Genomic DNA, 18,466 nt, shown 5'->3' on the forward strand with positions numbered 1-18,466 from the left:
GTGGTATTTAGTTCTTGTGCCCTATTCTGACTACATCATACAGACCTATAGGTGTAAGTTACACTATGGGCTTTCAATGTGTTTATTGTTTCTGGTTGCATGAATCCTTCGGGTGAAAGTGTCCTGCACCTCACCGTATACACGTAGATAAAACTAGTGGGAATGCATCACTGTGAAAGAGTATTGTTATGGTGCCACCCGGATATATACAACTTGACCGTCGTTGCCCGTTACGTAACGCACATTCTTATAGGCTTGTAATTTGGTAAGGGGTGATTGTAACTAATGTAGGGTCCCTAGTGGTGACAGTGGTCGTGGGACCATAGTCATTAAAATAATTTAAAAATGTATTGTTAAGGTATATGGTGAGACCCACTACACCAATAATATTATTAACACGTTGCGTTGTGGGTAATATGTGTACAAGTTAAGACAGGACCGGGGAAATGATAAATGCTCGCGTCCTTTCAATGGTTTTATGTAAGTACTAGTAATTGACCCTACATTACAGTTTAACTCTGAATTAAAGAAAACGCCACTCGAACACATACTCTTAATTTTAATTCAATTTTATTTTTTCATCAGAAACATGACTGATTACACTAGTACATCAAACAGCGAATACGTCGCACTCAATAATTTACAGCACACGGAGGACGACGATGACGACGATATACTGGGACCCCCTCAAAGCTACCAAATAAACAGACCCCTGTATACTGACCACAACTTTCACAGTGCGTATAAGGCGAATGAATTCGAGTACGTGCCGTACAGTGAGAGGATTGGGAACAAGTTTAGGAAGTGTCAATGCGGTCCTCGCTGTTGTAAAGGGTGTATGGTGTCTGTACTCCCTATCTTATCATGGCTACCTGCTTATGTAGTTCGAAAACAACTGTTAACGGATGTCATCTCAGGCATTACAGTGTGTATTGTAAATATACCACAAGGTAAGTTCAGAAATATCACGTGACAACGATTACAATATTCTATTGTCGTACAATATATATGTAATAATGATACTATGCCATGCTATTTCCATATTTGATATATACATTATTATTTCACTCGTTTTTGTATCTCCACGCCCCCCAAATCACACACCAAGATTTCAGTCCAGTCTTAATCCTCTGTGCAAGCCGAAACCACTAATTGCAATTTTCATGTGAATAAGCTCTCGGTTCTGTTAGTCTTTATCGATTCGATTTATTGAAATCCTGGGTGAAAACCTTGCTGCGTACCGTGCCTCAACTTCCTGTTTTGTAAAGTAGAATAAACGAGAATTAATCATCAATCGAGATGTCAGAAGTAACAATCGTGATGTCATAATAAGCATAATCTTTTTGTATCGTTATTTTCCCTCATACATTCGTTCCTAAAATAGCGTATAAATACATGGAGATTGTAAATAGTCACAAACGTGTTAATATGAGATTTTAAACAGTCACACACGTGTTAACATAGAAATTGTAAACAGTCTAACCTGCGTTAACATTAAGATTTTAAATAGTCACATCTGTATTAACACGGAGATTTACAACAGCCACACCCTAGTTAACATAGAAATTGTAAACTGTCACACCTGTGTTAACATGGAAATTGTAAACAGTCACACCCATGTTAACGTGGAGAGATTGTAAACAGTTACACCTGTATTAATATGGGAATTGTAAACAGTCACACCTGTGTTAACACGAATATTGTAAACAGTCACACCTGTGTTAATATGGAAGCTGTAAACAGTCACACGCGTGTTAATATGGAGATTGTAAACAGCAATACCTGTCTAACATGGAGATTTCAAACAGTCACACATATGTCAACATGAAAATTGTAAACAGTCACACCTGTGTTAACATGGAGATAGTAAACAGTCACATTTGTGTTAACATGGAGATTGTAAACAGCAACACCTGTTTTAACATGGAGATTTCAAACAGTCACACCTATGTTAACATGGAGATTGTAAACAGCAAAACCTGTGTTAACACGGATATTTATAACATTCACACCTGAGTTAACATGGTAATTGTAAACAGTACATCTGTATTAACATGTGGATTGTAAACAATCTCACCTGCATTAACATGAAAGTCACACCTGTATTAATATGGAAATTGTAAACAGTCACACCTGTGTTAACATTGAGATTGTAAACAGTGACACATATGTAAACATAGATAGTGTAACAGTCACACCTGCTTCAACATGGAGATTGTAAACAGTCATACCTGTGTTAACATGGAAATTGTAAACAACCGTACCTGTGTTAACATTGAGATTGTAAACAGTAATACCTGTGTTAACATGGAGATTGTAAACAGTCGTACCTGTGTTAACATGGTAATTGCAAACAGTCGTACCTGTGTTAACATGGATATTGTAAACAGTCGTACTTGTGTTATCATGGAAATTGTAAACAGCCGTACCCGTGTTAATATGGAAATTGCAAACAGTCGTACCTGTGTTAACATGGAGATTGTAAACAGTAATACCTGTGTTAACATGGAAATTGTAAACAGTCGGCCCTGTGTTAACATGGAAATTGTAAACAGCCGTACCCGTGTTAACATGGAAATTGTAAACAATCGTACCCGTGTTAACATGGAAATTGTAAACAGTCGAACCTGTGTTAACATGGAAATTGTAAATAATCACACCTGTATTAACATTTTCACAAATCTCTTTTATTATCTCTAGTATTATCAGAAAAATTAGAAAAATAAATGAACTTCGGGGTAACTTAATTCTGATTTCGAAAACAAAAACGTACTGGAGAATATAGAATATAGATTGAAACTTGTATTTACTAAATATCTAATCCTCTATATATGTGTAAATAGTGTTGGTTGGTGTTACTCTGTCAAGATACTGTCGTTACTAAACACCATGCAGTACAATTACAAACACGAGTTATACTGCGATTTACTTCATGGATAGAGATATTCTAGTAGTTACTCTACTTGTTTCTATTTAGGTATGGCATATGCTATGTTGGCAACGTTACCGCCTGTGTTTGGTCTGTATTTGGGATTCTTCGCACCGATTGTATATGGGATTACAGGAACGTGCCGAGAGCTGGCACTGGGTAAGACTTATTATACGTGTATATCTTTATTGATATATCTATAAAAGACAAGAATCACGTGGTTAAATTTAGGATGCACTGAGTAGATTTTCGAGGGAGTTTGTAGGTTGTAATAAACAAAATGTTTGAAAATATATTGTACTACTGCATGTGCGAATCTACGTAATTGAAGGGAAAACACATGGGAACGAACATAATTGTTTTTAGTAGAACGTTCAGTGGATGGACGTCTTCGAACGAATACGTTTATGATTTACTCGGTGATTTGCCACTATATGAATACAAGTTGAAAGACGACAATACCCGCGGTTGCCAAGTCGTCACTTTTCTCTATTTTAATTCTTCGCGCAAACAATTATTTTGTGAGAAAAAAAAAATAAAGTTGCTGCACAATATATGGTTTGCACAATTTACTATAAAATAACTTCAATTAATCATGTTGTCAATAGGTACATATTCTGTTACGAGTATCATGGTGGGATCGGCAATACAGGGGGTAGTACCTCAATATCCTGAAGGTATGGAAGAACCGCCGTATGATTATATGGATTATAATGTTACTAACGCGAACACAACGGGTATGCCTCCCATGGAATGGAATAGGGACCAAGAACTGATAGATGCCGCTATTATACTCACTCTTCTTGTTGGAATCATACAGGTTAGCAATTTCTTCGTAAGACATTTTGTGGTCAACTGATTTTTTTTTTTTTGTAGATTTTTACAATGATCACTGAAATAACTTAATATAATATCAGAAAAGTGTTCGATTTAAGTTAAAGCGGGGGAGTCGTCAACTGTGCACGCGTCACATGGCCATAGGCAATCTCCCAGGCAGAGTTCTATTTATACTTTCGGTGATCTAACCGCAAGGAACTCTGGGAAGGAGAATGGGCCATAGGGTGTCATTGTTTACAGACAAGCGTCTACCCATGAGCCTTTGCGTTTTTTGCGCGTGCGCAGGTGACGACCCTCCCGCTTTAAGATATAGTTTAGATTTGTGATAAATAATCATAATTATATCCCCACAAATATATTGACGAAATTGATGTTTCTGAGGCAACTATATCCCGAGGGCAGATGAAATATTTTACAGCACTCAGATTCGACTCTCAGATGTCTGATTATTCCGACCATTTTATATAAGTTCTACAGTCTTTTATTAGGTGATATTTTCTAACTGATAAAATGTAACTTAAATGAATCTTATCTTAGGGATGGATTTCATAAACATGCTAAAATATTAAAAATATTAAACATTTTTCCGAAGAAAAGGTTCCATCCATAAAAATAGGGCAAATAAAAAGAAGGGTATCCGAACATGTTTCCATGGAAACGGCGACTTTGTGATTTCTCCACAACGTCAAGCCCCACTCAGGCAGCATTTTTATTATTTCATTATTATTATTTATTATTTCAAAATTCAAATAACAGATCGGTTACTCTTATTCGTTCTTTGAACCAAATTACCAATTTCTTTTACTCATTTAAAATGCCCCTACCCCATTGAGCTAGGCATAGTCTCTTACTAAATGACCACAACTGGAAACTGTAGTGAATATGGTTAAAATATGCACTGAATTAAATATATAAATGATATTTATTACTGAGAAATTGGAAGAAAACCGAAGATGAAATACAGTATATGATAACACTGAGAATGAGTTGAAAAAAATAAAATCATGAAAAAGGAATTTGAGGAATTTGGCCTTCCGTGGCGTGATTTTCACTTGTGCCTCGCGTACCCGTATATAAATAATACAAGTGATTCCCCCCGGGGGAGGGGGCATGTGGCATAAACATATATGCTGTAGATAGGTGTGTGACAAAGAAGTGTTTACACGATATTACAACGTGAAGTCTTCTAATCACCAATATGCATGCATAACGGTATTTTACGTGTAATAACATACAATTATATATACATTCTTAATTTCATAATTAATCTTACCGATTTATTTCACGACAAAAGATTAATAAATTCATATACTAATATATTTATCTAATTCAATTTAGTTATCTATGGGTATTCTACGCCTCGGTTGGATCACCATATATCTATCGGATCCGTTCATTAAAGGGTATACTACGGGGTCAGGATTTCACGTATTCACGAGTCAGATAGACAATATGTTAGGAATAAGAGTTGGAGGTCGTTCCGGAGCGTTCAAATTATTCTACGTAAGTTTAATGCATATTATTATTTTTTTACTTAATTTATTTATTTATCTTCTTTTTTTATTGTTTCTTTAAAAGTATTTCGTATTATGATTTGAACCAACGATAGAGTGTCAATGTTTCTGTGTTATATGCGTGTTTGCGTGACGCCTGAAACGATCGACCATTTTACGTCTACGTGACGAATCATTGCGATATCGTGCGAATCTACTCAACAGATATATGTTGAATTCGATTACTAGTCACGTTGAATAATGTGCAACTTCTCAGTGAATTTTCAACCGACACATCAAATTCATACCTAATATACGTCAACTAAATGTATTTTTTATTGATATTCACCTCCGACTTATTATGTATGCGAATAATGGCGTAGATAAATAAATATTGTTCTCTGTAGGAATATATAGAAATGCTTACGAGAATCGATGAATGGAACTATGTGACGATGCTCATATCGATTAGCTGTGTTCTTGTGTTGGTAATAATTAAAGACACTGAACGTAGATTTAAAAAACAACTACGTGGTATCCCATTGGCACCGGAGTTAGTTGTGGTAAGTGTTACTCACAAGATTGAGCCTGATTGGCTGCCCAGCCTATAACACCCAACATTTAGACCAATCAGAGAACAGCTTGTTTGTTTGCAGTAGGCAACGTATCAAATTCAGCTTTGTATACTTGCTCAACCGCAATTCAGTTAGGCGGCGCAAAATATTTCTTAGACATCGGTTACAAACATATTTCAGAAATAGTGATCTACAAGTTAAAGCGGGGGAAGTCGTCACCTGCGCATGCGCCAGATAGCCATAGCGTGTCATTGTTTACAAACAAGCGGCTACCAACGAGCCTTTGCATTTTTAGAGCGTGTTGTTATCGTCGCTTGGGACTCAATTCCCGCACATGCGCAAGTGACGACCCTCCCGCTTTAATATTCACCGTGTTATCGTTGTTCTTCTGTATAATCGTTAGTGAACTTCCTGTTCAGGATTATTTCAACATCAAATTATAAATTAAAATATTATATATAGATTTTTTGCGTCGCCATTTTTGATTGATCGTTCATCAGTTCATTCGGTCGATGTTTTATCTGACACAGGTAATATTTGGTACATTAGCCAGTTATTTATTGAACCTGGAAGAGAATTACAACGTGGATGTTGTTGGAGATATACCTGCAGGGTAGGTGATATTACATGGTATTGATTACTAAGATTAGGCATGTGGAGGAGGCAATAAAATACTTCACTATTACGATTTATTTATCATGATTATAAGACAATTTGTTCTCATTTAACAGGGTGCCTCGACCTACTCTACAATCAACTAAATACCTGACTTCGTTGATCGCGTCCGCGTTTCCGATCGCCATTGTAGCCTACGCCATTGGCATTGCCTTGGCGTCGCTGTTTTCCCAAAAACATAGCTATAAGATAGATGGAAATCAGGTATAGATTTTCTGCTTGTTCTTGTTTTTTTAATGCTGGCGATAAATAGACCATTTTCCGTTTACTGCGAGAATCACGCGTTATGCGTGAAATTGAACGCAAAAACAGGACAAACAAAGATCATAGCGTCGCAGTGGCGTCAAACATCGCGTGGGATTCGAGATTTTTGGGAGATATTCAAGTTCTATGCCTAATGATGTGCTGGCCACATTTGATGATAGACAATTTCGATTAAGTTAGGATATTCGAAAGCAATAATCCTCTGTCGAAGATCGGCCGGTCGATGTGAGCTACGAAATAAAGATCGTTCGATTTTTGCGACAGACGTTCGACGCGCGTCTTTCATGCAACTCGCGAGATCTCGCAGTTGAACGGAAAATCACATATTACAATGCCTGGTTATACGATATTATGTGCAAAAATTACGCAAACACACAATGACGACTCTTAAAGCGTTTATTTATTTATAAGTTTATTTAAGTGTAATTTGAACACGCGCTGCGCGACAAAGGTAGCGTTTAAAACTACTGACTGTTTATTTTAGTATAGCAGATGTGCATATACAATGTATTTATTTACATACGCTTTACCTCGATACAGGAAATGATAGCCTATGGTACAACTAACCTGGTGTGTTCATTTTTTTCCTGCTATCCCGCCAGTACATCGTTGGCTCGTAGCTTGGTTCAAGAAGGTTCCGGAGCCACGTCACAGGTGTGTCACGATTCGACATTTACAAGTATGGCGTAGTTGATTTCATTTCTTCTATACCAAATAATATCTGACCAGCCTTTATTTGTTGGTTACTCGTGGCTAACATCACTCGAATATATATATATATTATATATATATCGTTGCAGGTTGCCGGGTTTGTTAATAGTGGTTTGTTGTTGATAGTACTGCTATGGATTGGACCTTTGTTTGAGCAAGTGCCAACGGTAAGTCACAGCATACTAAACACAAATTCCCTATAATTAAAGTCGATGTTTCTATGGAAATCGTTAAGGTAGCAAAGTACGAGGTTTCGGTGGTTTGGAAACAAAAATGTTATCTCCACCCACATTCATACTGCATTATGTTGTAGAAGAACATGCGCCAAAATGTGCATTAAAATGAAATCAATATTATCGAGCATTGTAAACTACTACACAGATGAGCAACAACTTGAACATTCTATGTTTTCATCAATAACATTTTATCTGATAAAGAGAAATCTATACACATCATGACTAGGAATGACAAATAAACATACTTATGTTACTTTACTTTCAAATTTATTGGTGCTTTATTAATTACATTCTTCGGCCTTCAGAGTAATTATTTTACTTTATATTCAAATGTATTGCTGCATTTTTTGGACACCATCGCCATCTCCACATTTTTCAGTTGACAATTTTGTTTTTCAGTTGACAATTTTTGTTTTGACAATAACATAACATAACATAACATAACATAACATAACAACATAACATAACATAACATAACATAACATAACATAACATAACATAACATAACATAACATAACATAACATAACATAACATAACATAACATAACATAACATAACATAACATAACATAACATAACATAACATAACGGAACATAACGGAACATAACATAACATTATTATCATTTTTATAAACCCCAACAAATATCTTGACAAAAGTACAATGAATGTATTTTTACTCTCACAGGCTGTGCTTTCTGCTGTTATTATAATTGCGCTACGAGGTATATTCCGACAGATCTTGGATGTCCCAAGGCTCTTCAAGTATGATCTCATGGACTTTGTAAGTATCCCTCAAATATTTGTGTGATTTGTATTTCATTTACAGGTACTTGTAATCGTTTTCCTGTGTACATGCTTTTATAATGGTGTTACCTCATACAGCCGCTGTTAATTTAATTGTTTGAGTTTGTACTTTTCCATTAACGGGTCAAAGTCGTCAGAACTATGTACGGATGCATGCCAAACACTATTATTTGTGTGTAGCATTGTTGAAAACATTTATCTATGGTTTAATATATTACGAAAATGTTAATCAAAAACTGACCCCGTTTTATGTCACAGTTATGCAAATTGTCTGGGGTCTGGATAATTCACGTGTTGAGCTCCCAGCTACACATCACACGTACTGAGTCCAGGCGGCTTGTATTTTATTCTCTATATTAATACGGTCTATTTTTCGTTTTGTTTTGTTTTGATTTGTGTTCTCCAAGCGCTTTCTAATATCCCTGGGCATACTGTTCTCAACTCTTTTCTTTAACTTAATTGTAGACGCTTCGGCTAATACAGAATCCTTACTATGTAACTATGTAATGGTCTTATGAAAGTTTTTTTTTATCGCCTAAACGTCATGTCACTAGTGTTCAACAAAATGCAATGGTTAAGAGGGTGCGCCATTGTTCAAACGTATATACATCACTGCTAGCAATGTTTGCTTCGATGAAATTTAAAAAATACAAAAAAAAAAATTGAAAATAACGTGTGTCTTTAGACAACATATTTGATGTTTGCGTTCTGGAACCAGAACACGGTCACCCTAGCCTGGTTTAAATTTGACTAGGTTAATACGCTAAAGGTCTTGGCCATTTTCGTCCCTGGGGCACGCATTGTACCTTTAACATAGTAATATGAACAGACTGGACAAATGGTCAATTACTTTATGTTTCCATGGTTACGTGACATTACACTTATCAGAACACTTGTGGATGTGGGTCACTCTGATAAAGGGATTGGCCATTCCTATCCCATCATGCTAAACTGGTTATATTTACATAGAAGTCGATCTCTCAAACACATAAGACAACGACTGTTCAAACATCAAGTAGTCGAGACAGAAACACATTTTAATCACTCACTGAAACACATAATGACAATTCTACTAAAATATGATATTACACGAGCAATACATCGAATTTATGCACCAAATAACAAACACACTGCCACAAAACACATCAGATAACAAGCGTTTAAATTAAAATAATTAGAGTTTGATAATGGATGAAAAATACCAATTATTCACAATGAAATTCTTCACACACTTTCCCTTCAAAACACGAGAGAACATACATATACAAAACACTGGAAGACGTAGTAGTTTACAAATAAGTTGGAAAACTACACCACTCTGAAGTTAAAATAGTTTAAATGACTGTCAAATCAAAATGAAATTTTAACGATTTTAATTATTACATAAAATATCTCACGAATGACGACCAATTATTGCGCCCAAGTGGCGAGATATATCATTTTTTTAACTTTCAGGCAAATGTAGCGTTAGTCAGGTAATTATAATATATGATGTAGATAAAGTGGAGGCTAAAATTAACCATGTACGACTATCGACCTAAATGGTCCCATCTCCTGTGGCTACATCGCGATTAACTAACCCAATATAATTTATCAAACGTCGATTCTACCGATAAGGTAGGTTTGTCTGACACAGAGACCCCAAAACGGACTAGTGAAATCTTATGCGGTACAACCAAATAGATTGAACTTTGCTCGTATATCAACCAGTACGGTACAGCCTTTATGTGACACGTAGCGTTCTAGGGTAATGTTTTCACATAGCGATAATTTTCCAATAATATGTTATATTTGCCTTGTTAAATAGTTTTACGAATGTGTTTTTAAATATACGGGATTCACTATTGTCACAGCCATATAGCCATAAATCAGTCCTGGCAGTTGAACGGGTTTGAATAGATTTACAACCTGTTCATCCAATATCTACCTCTTTATAACTCGATTATCTTTGTTGATTTGACACTTACATTTTATGTGTATTTGGTGTACAATCCAATGAGGATATTTATAAAGGAGAAATATCAACTGATGTACGATTAGATCCTTTCTAAAAATACGTAATAGTTAATTCTATATGTTATAGAATTAACGTAATGTTTCGTTATAATTTAGAACTGTTCAGCAAATTAATAAATAAATTAGTAAATAAATAAATAAATAAATAAATAAAACAACATCATTTTGTTTTCAATCGTTTCCCTTAAATTCGTAACACAATAAAAAGTTTTAATTATCCTTTCTAAAAACGTAATTTAGTCAGTCAGTGAACACACTTATTAAAACTTATTTATAGCTTTCATAATAAAGCTCGAATGTTTATTAGTTATCTCACAGTTATGCAAATTGTCGGGCATAGTTAAAGCTGTTGCGTTGTGTGCATATTCAGTTAAAACATTGCATTTTATATGATGTAATTATAGCCTATGGGCTAAATCTTGAAACAACTTATTTTTGGAGTTGCACAGTCATACAAAATTAGAGGGTGTGTGATATAGCTAATTTGCAGAAAAATAAAAAGAGCTCATTTGTATGGTTACTATGAAAGCACACGTAAGTGCAAATGATAAATAGGAATGACTTCTAAAAGCCATGTCTGTGATCACATCATTTTTTAGTACATGGAAATCATTAATAGGATACAAAAAACTATTACACATGTTGATATAGTTTATATAACATTAATTAAATTTAATTTAATTTTATATAAATTGAAGCATGCTTAATGGACTGATGCTTGGCTTCTTGTCAGTCATAGTTTTCGGGTATATGTTTTTTTGCCAGCAACGCTATAGTAGCATTACATTATTTCCAAAGTTAATTTTCATGTACCCTCACGAACAAATGTGTAAGCGTAAGTAAATAAATAAATTGTAACATCTTTAATCAATATACATCAATAATAGTTTTCTAATTTTAATTCACAAGTTTATTTAATAGGACAGGGTGTACATTAATAACTAGGTGACTAAGCAAAAGGGATTCACAATGTTTCTTCCGATGCGTTATCTATGTGAAATAATCTTCTCCGGAGATTGTACATCACGTATATAGAGTATGCACTTATCTCAAATATGCCGCTATCTAACTAAACTCACACCTTCTGCAGCTGTATCGCATAGATATTTGGGGGATTAACTAACGAAATGGAATTTATCGCAGAACGTCGAATCCGGTGATAAGTTACTATCAAGCGTTGCCGACGGAGGCGTGCTACTCCAATTTGAGAAGACGGGTCAGTTAAACGTCCAAATGTATATTGGATACTGCAGCAAACTCTTTTGACAAAGTAGCAATTATACACTATCATTTGACGTTAATTTATTTGCAATACAGAGACATGTTACTAAATGTACACATGTTTGTATAACATTGCCCGTGTTAATTTATACAAGTCATTCCAACACCATCCATACTATAAATATTTCTTGGTAGTTGAATGAGTTTATACAACTCACTAGATCTTTATAACACACTCACCGTTATTGAATTAATACCATCTGCACTCTCCCTTCAAACATGATGTGTTACATGAAATACTTGTATTATATTCAGTTAAAAACAGTTGTTTTAGTTCGTATAAATATGCAGGGTGCCTTACGGAATGTATAATTTCCACAGGAAATGTATGAAGGCATCATAATATTTCTCAAATTACTTAATATTTGTTAAAAAATCATACACTGATTTATTTTCGAGGTAAGATAGTTATATATAGGTTGTTAAATCAGGATTTATACTGAAGATCAAAATTAGGTTAATGCTTTCCTACCATGCTTTATTTGCTCAAAACTATATCTTTCGAGGGGCTGTACAATTAATGCTATCTACCAATCGAACAAAACTAGCACACATCGCAGAGGTATTTCGATGATTAACTATCGCAGTAACATTATCTCAAGTCTTGGCACATGGCGATAAGTTATTTGTGTCTGATTACTGAGCCGAGTAGCAAAAACTCTAAATTAACATTGATGTTACAAATGATGCGGGTAACTCGCCGTACGTTGTACATATTCTGGAACACTGATAGTGAGTGCCGGTTGTATCCCCGGATCATTGTGTGACAGCCAAGATGAAAAAAATGGCTACATGGTTCCTTTTGGATATCCGGTTCAATATATAAAGAGTTTTTTGCCTTGTGGTGATATTATCAGCAATAAATTCCCCTTCGGGACGTGGTCTGGGATTCCACAATTCCACATCTGCCTGTGCATTTATTTTAATAAATGGTCGAGTCGATTGCGCATTGCATGTACACTGATTGGAGTATATTAGTGTAGCACTCGGTCACATACCTTTGTAGTTGTATGGGTTTAGACAATTTTATGACCCGTCCATCCCTCCTTTGGGTATCTTAATTATTCTTGCTATATTGATACTGGCATTTACTGTATACTTCAGTAGAAATTATGGATTAATAGTTATTTGAAAAAGTGTGTTGTTGTTTGTTTTGTTGGAGGTTTCGGTGGGATTTTGATCGAATATTCAATTTTTACGTCCATTATTTGCATGAATGTATTTTTATATAACCAATCTTAGAGCTCGGATGAAACATCATTACATAGAAAATGTTCAATTCCGCCATGTATTTCCCCGGTAAATGATCGACACTTATATATGAAGTAACATGTTCCAAACTCCACACGAAGGGATTTAAAATCTGAAAATTATAATAGTACAATATTTGTTCGGCAGTTGGAGATCCCCAGGTTACTGAAAAATGTACGCGGTCTGATTGAGACGCGTGTATTCACAGGTGTGCTCGAACGAACTATCGCCTAGTAAAACAAGATAACTCTTGTCATTCTAGATAAGTTGTTAGATAAATATGGCATGGTTTATTCAAGTAGTTGCTATCGTTGTGTTATGATAAGAATTTGTGAGATAGGCCAACTTCGCGTGATGCTACCAACGCGTTCAAAGGGCAACCAGTTGGAGAGGCTTGTAATTTTAACTATATTGAATATGCGGAGGCACATCATTACTTGACAGCGATGCGGATTCAAAATGCACACATTCACACGAACATTCTACCCCCCATAAAGCAGAACATCTATTCGGGTTCCGTTGCACGTTCTTATCATATACAAACAACCAAACATTTGCGTGTTATTCTGCTGATCCAGAATCAAAAACCTAAATCTATTTCCCAACCCAGATATGTTATTTTACACTGAATCAATTAGTGGCTTTTCATTGTTTTAAATTGCAAATAAACGTTTAGTTATCTTCGTATTAGTATTACTTAATTTTTATGCCAGTATTTCAATTCATACAAGTACGCTATTCACTGTTAGGACTGTTCCAATCTGAAGCGATACACAATACAACGCTAAATTATATACACACGTTAGACAATATTATTATCATAACATATTTTATCTTTTGAGAGGTAACATAACTCGGCGACGAGAAGATCAGTACTGCAATGAATTAAGTGTTTATGCAGATCATTTTCCACGAAAATTCAACAGATTAATTGATCCTAAACTTCCCTTCCATTGTCCTCTAGTCTCATGACCCGATCCATGTCTCATAATCATGATCATGATCGAACACAAGTACCTGAGAGAGAGTCACTTCGTTGATACGTTTGTATTATATTGTCTATTTCAGCATGTATGGATGGTGAGCTGCCTATCTGTAGTACTATTGGACGTGGATATTGGAATTGTCATCGGTGTAGCCTTTTCTATATTTGCATATGTCTGGAGAACGCAGGAACCGTATTGCACGTTACTAGGTAGAATACCTGGTACGGATATCTACAAGGACATAAAGTGGTATGAAGATGTAAGTATAAATCGGCATCAAACTAAAATTTGCAACGTTGTACTATTTTAACATCATAATATATCGGATCAATTTGGGTAGTACATGTATTTGCATATCCCGGTATATTAAAAGCGTAGACTCGATAAGTGTATTTTGTCTAAATGTTAAACATATATTTGACCATATATCAATTTTATGATAACTGTACATATGCTGTTATGTTATATTTATTGCCATGATTACCTCAAGAATATATATTCACCGTGTATTTATTATACAGGCCACTGAAATTCCCGGTATCAAGATATTCCGCATGCAGGCGGCGCTGTATTTCGCAAATACTGCGCAGTTCAAGAAAATGGTGTACAAACTGACAGGGGTCAACCCAAGAAAGATATTACAGTTTAAGGCTAAGCAGGAACTGATAAAGGAAAACGAGGAAAAGAAGAAAAATAAAGAAAAGAAAAAGAAAGACAAAAAGAAAAAAGACAAGAACAAGAACGTTCACGTGGTTGATGTTGTGGAGACAAAGGAAGCCATGTCACAGGTTAGTTATAATGGAGAGGGGCGATATTAATAATCTACGTGTTTCCCCAAGGCTTTATGTGTTCATGTGAACTAGTCTGCAAGTTTGCGAACTATAAGGAAATGTCTTCCCGCACTTGGTTATAAGCGCATCTTGATTAAGAACTATTTGTTTTAACGCTTGTGTTAGTACCTCCGATTGTTCCCATGTGGATATGTGATCCAAAGTATATGGGCAAGTACGCAAATACCTTCGCCATTACCGAACACTTGAATGTGTCAATCGTATAAATACCTTCGCCATTACCGAACACTTGAATGTGTCAATCGTATAAATACCTTCGCCATTACCGAACACTTGAATGTGTCAATCGTATAAATCACCTTCGCCATTACCGAACACTTGAATGTGTCAATCGTATAAATACCTTCGCCATTACCGAACACTTGAATGTGTCAATCGTATAAATACCTTCGCCATTACCGAACACTTGAATGTGTCAATCGTATAAATCACCTTCGCCATTACCGAACACTTGAATGTGTCAATCGTATAAATCACCTTCGCCATTACCGAACACTTGAATGTGTCAATCGTATAAATCACCTTCGCCATTACCGAACACTTGAATGTGTCAATCGTATAAATCACCTTCGCCATTACCGAACACTTGAATGTGTCAATCGTATAAATCACCTTCGCCATTACCGAACACTTGAATGTGTCAATCGTATAAATACCTTCGCCATTACCGAACACTTGAATGTGTCAATCGTATAAATCACCTTCGCCATTACCGAACACTTGAATGTGTCAATCGTATAAATCACCTTCGCCATTACCGAACACTTGAATGTGTCAATCGTATAAATCACCTTCGCCATTACCGAACACTTGAATGTGTCAATCGTATAAATACCTTCGCCATTACCGAACACTTGAATGTGTCAATCGTATAAATCACCTTCGCCATTACCGAACACTTGAATGTGTCAATCGTATAAATCACCTTCGCCATTACCGAACACTTGAATGTGTCAATCGTATAAATCACCTTCGCCATTACCGAACACTTGAATGTGTCAATCGTATAAATCACCTTCGCCATTACCGAACACTTGAATGTGTCAATCGTATAAATACCTTCGCCATTACCGAACACTTGAATGTGTCAATCGTATAAATCACCTTCGCCATTACCGAACACTTGAATGTGTCAATCGTATAAATACCTTCGCCATTACCGAACACTTGAATGTGTCAATCGTATAAATCACCTTCGCCATTACCGAACACTTGAATGTGTCAATCGTATAAATCACCTTCGCCATTACCGAACACTTGAACGTGTCAATCGTATAAATCACCTTCGCCATTACCGAACACTTGAATGTGTCAATCGTATAAATCTGTGTTGATTGTAAACCTAATCTAAATTCTACCTTTAGTGGTCGAAAGAAAATATGTGTGTGTTACAATCATGTCTCCATTTACTATTGTTACTAACGTGAAAAATGTATCACATTACGACAAAACTCCTAAGAAAATGTTAGGCTATAATTGCGACTATAGTAAGACCCCAAAATACGCACAGTGAAGATATAGCAATAGTAGTGTGTGCACTATCTTTGATAGTGTGTAGTGCCAGTTACATTATAACAATCCACCCACATGTTTGCTAGACCTAAACGTTTACTTTGGTTTAATTGTATATTGTTTGACGAGAAGTGTCTGAATAATACAGTGATACTTTATACTGGGTAATTTGGATTGTCTGTTTCATTCAGACTTCCTAACTCTCCTTTGGTATTTATAGTGTGTTCGTAGAAAATATCGGTATCGTGTAAGAATAATTTCGTTTGGCATTAATATACTGTAAGCAGCGGGTGAAATCGTCACCACACGTGAGACATAGCATAACTTAAAAATTAGTAAAAAAAAAAGCTTTATTTTAGAAATTGTCGATATACAGTCAATTTTCTTTTTTTCCATCACAGAACGCTGAGAACGTATCCGAAATGGAAGGATTAACTACCGATTCCGCAGACGCCTTAACGCACACAATTATTATTGACTTATCCACGGTAAACTTCATCGATTCTACGGGGTTGAATGGACTAAGACTGGTTTTCAATGAATACAATAAAGTTGGAGTCAAGATATTACTTACACACTGTAGAAGTAAGCTTTTGTTCCTTTGTGTTCCTTCCTTCAATATAACATAAACATGCCACAGTGTCCACTTTGTAATTCCGTGTTTCGTGAGTTTCTGAAAGCAAAAATTACCATGCCAATCGAAAATCAAATTGGTAAACCGTATGGAGAGAAGTGGGTAACAAAAACTGCAGTGTCAGGTATACGTCCAGTGAATTACTAGACAGCCTTGGATAAACGTCTATATATCGTTCATATATTGTATTATGGGCAGTAGTATTGTATTTGTTATCCACTAGGCATTTTTGCACTGTTTTAACCTTAGTAGTATTGAACATTCATTTGGATTTTTGAGTTATCGAGTTTCCGCATGCACCTTGCCACTTCAAGCAGACACCCACCTCACCATGCCACAGTACCCCCCCATCCCTTCACAAAAAGGCGGATCCAAATAGAATTTACATGAAATATAAACAGTAATCACCTTTGTAAAATACCAATTACTACATAATTGAAAAAGAAAATACACCATGGATGGTGTGCAACGTGTCATAATATTGGTTCGTTTTATCCAAATGTTCTGAGTTGTCGATGAAACACATCTAAGTTCTGTTGTAAATCAAGCATTTGTGGCCACTGTATAACTACAGTTTTGCATATTTGATCGACCGACTTATTATATTTTCCCCTTTCAGAACGTGTTCGTGATTTTCTATTCAGATGCAATTTCTTTGATACTGTTCCAATTGACGCAGAGTCGTGTTTATTTGTAACCAACCACGATGCCGTTGTAAGTACAACGAATGAAACCGCAAATATGGTAAGTAAGCGATAACACAGAAACGTATTTCTTTGCGTTTAGTGGGTTTAAATGTTGGACTCGGTGTGATACTCGGTGTGCCATTACTGCCATCGCAAATATAGAGATTTCTTTCACGTACGCAATAAGTTTACAATTCTTTAAAACTTTCCATTACTAATTAACAATTTATACCTAAAGAGACATATAATTGTACCCGACTTAAATACAAACTTGAAATATGAATGGAAATCTGTCTCCATTATGCAATCGATGAAACTACAAAGATTGGGGGGGGGGGGTCAGCGATTATGAAAATACTAATTTACGCATTATTCTGCGATTCTCTAGGATTAATATAGGAACTCTTATCTGCAGAAATTCGTAATTGTGTAAAAATTTTATATATGATAGGCCAATCACCTTATATAACGATTTACGTACACACCTAATTGTATATTTATTAAATGTGGACTATATAATTCAACAATATTTTTATTATTCATTTTATATTTATCTTCCAGAATAACATTTTGTCAGTAGAAAATCCTGATAATGGAATGACGTCAGCAAGTGATGTTAGAAAATCATTCTCTTTGGATGACATTAGTGACATTGAATACGCTGATGACAATACTGTTGAAATGACCAAGATAAACTGACAAATTCCAATCTTTCTCGCAGATTA

The 18,466-nt window shown here is 35.5% G+C and overlaps 1 protein-coding gene across 1 annotated transcript; it reads left to right on the top strand.

The window, feature by feature from the left end:
• The first annotated feature begins 589 nt into the window (after window positions 1-589).
• LOC100375088 (prestin-like) lies at window positions 590-18,440 on the top strand. The gene is made up of 15 exons (XM_078012325.1): window positions 590-950; window positions 2,978-3,088; window positions 3,538-3,749; window positions 5,105-5,269; window positions 5,667-5,822; window positions 6,365-6,447; window positions 6,566-6,713; window positions 7,314-7,427; window positions 7,574-7,651; window positions 8,406-8,501; window positions 14,141-14,317; window positions 14,580-14,846; window positions 16,823-17,006; window positions 17,675-17,799; window positions 18,303-18,440. The coding sequence occupies exons 1-15, from the start codon at window positions 590-592 to the stop codon at window positions 18,438-18,440; spliced, it is 2,415 nt and encodes an 804-aa protein (XP_077868451.1).
• The last annotated feature ends 26 nt before the right edge of the window (window positions 18,441-18,466 follow it).

Source organism: Saccoglossus kowalevskii, chromosome 3 (assembly GCF_978046115.1).
Source record: "Saccoglossus kowalevskii chromosome 3, keSacKowa6.1, whole genome shotgun sequence".
Taxonomy (NCBI): domain Eukaryota; kingdom Metazoa; phylum Hemichordata; class Enteropneusta; family Harrimaniidae; genus Saccoglossus; species Saccoglossus kowalevskii.

Coding starts and splice junctions, on each gene's coding strand:
- LOC100375088 (XM_078012325.1), top strand. CDS start 590: ATGACTGATTACACTAGTACATCAAACAGCGAATACGTCGCACTCAAT. Junction 7,428..7,573: donor GTTCCGGAGCCACGTCACAG/GTGTGTCACGAT, acceptor ATATCGTTGCAG/GTTGCCGGGTTTGTTAATAG. Junction 17,800..18,302: donor CGAATGAAACCGCAAATATG/GTAAGTAAGCGA, acceptor TTTATCTTCCAG/AATAACATTTTGTCAGTAGA.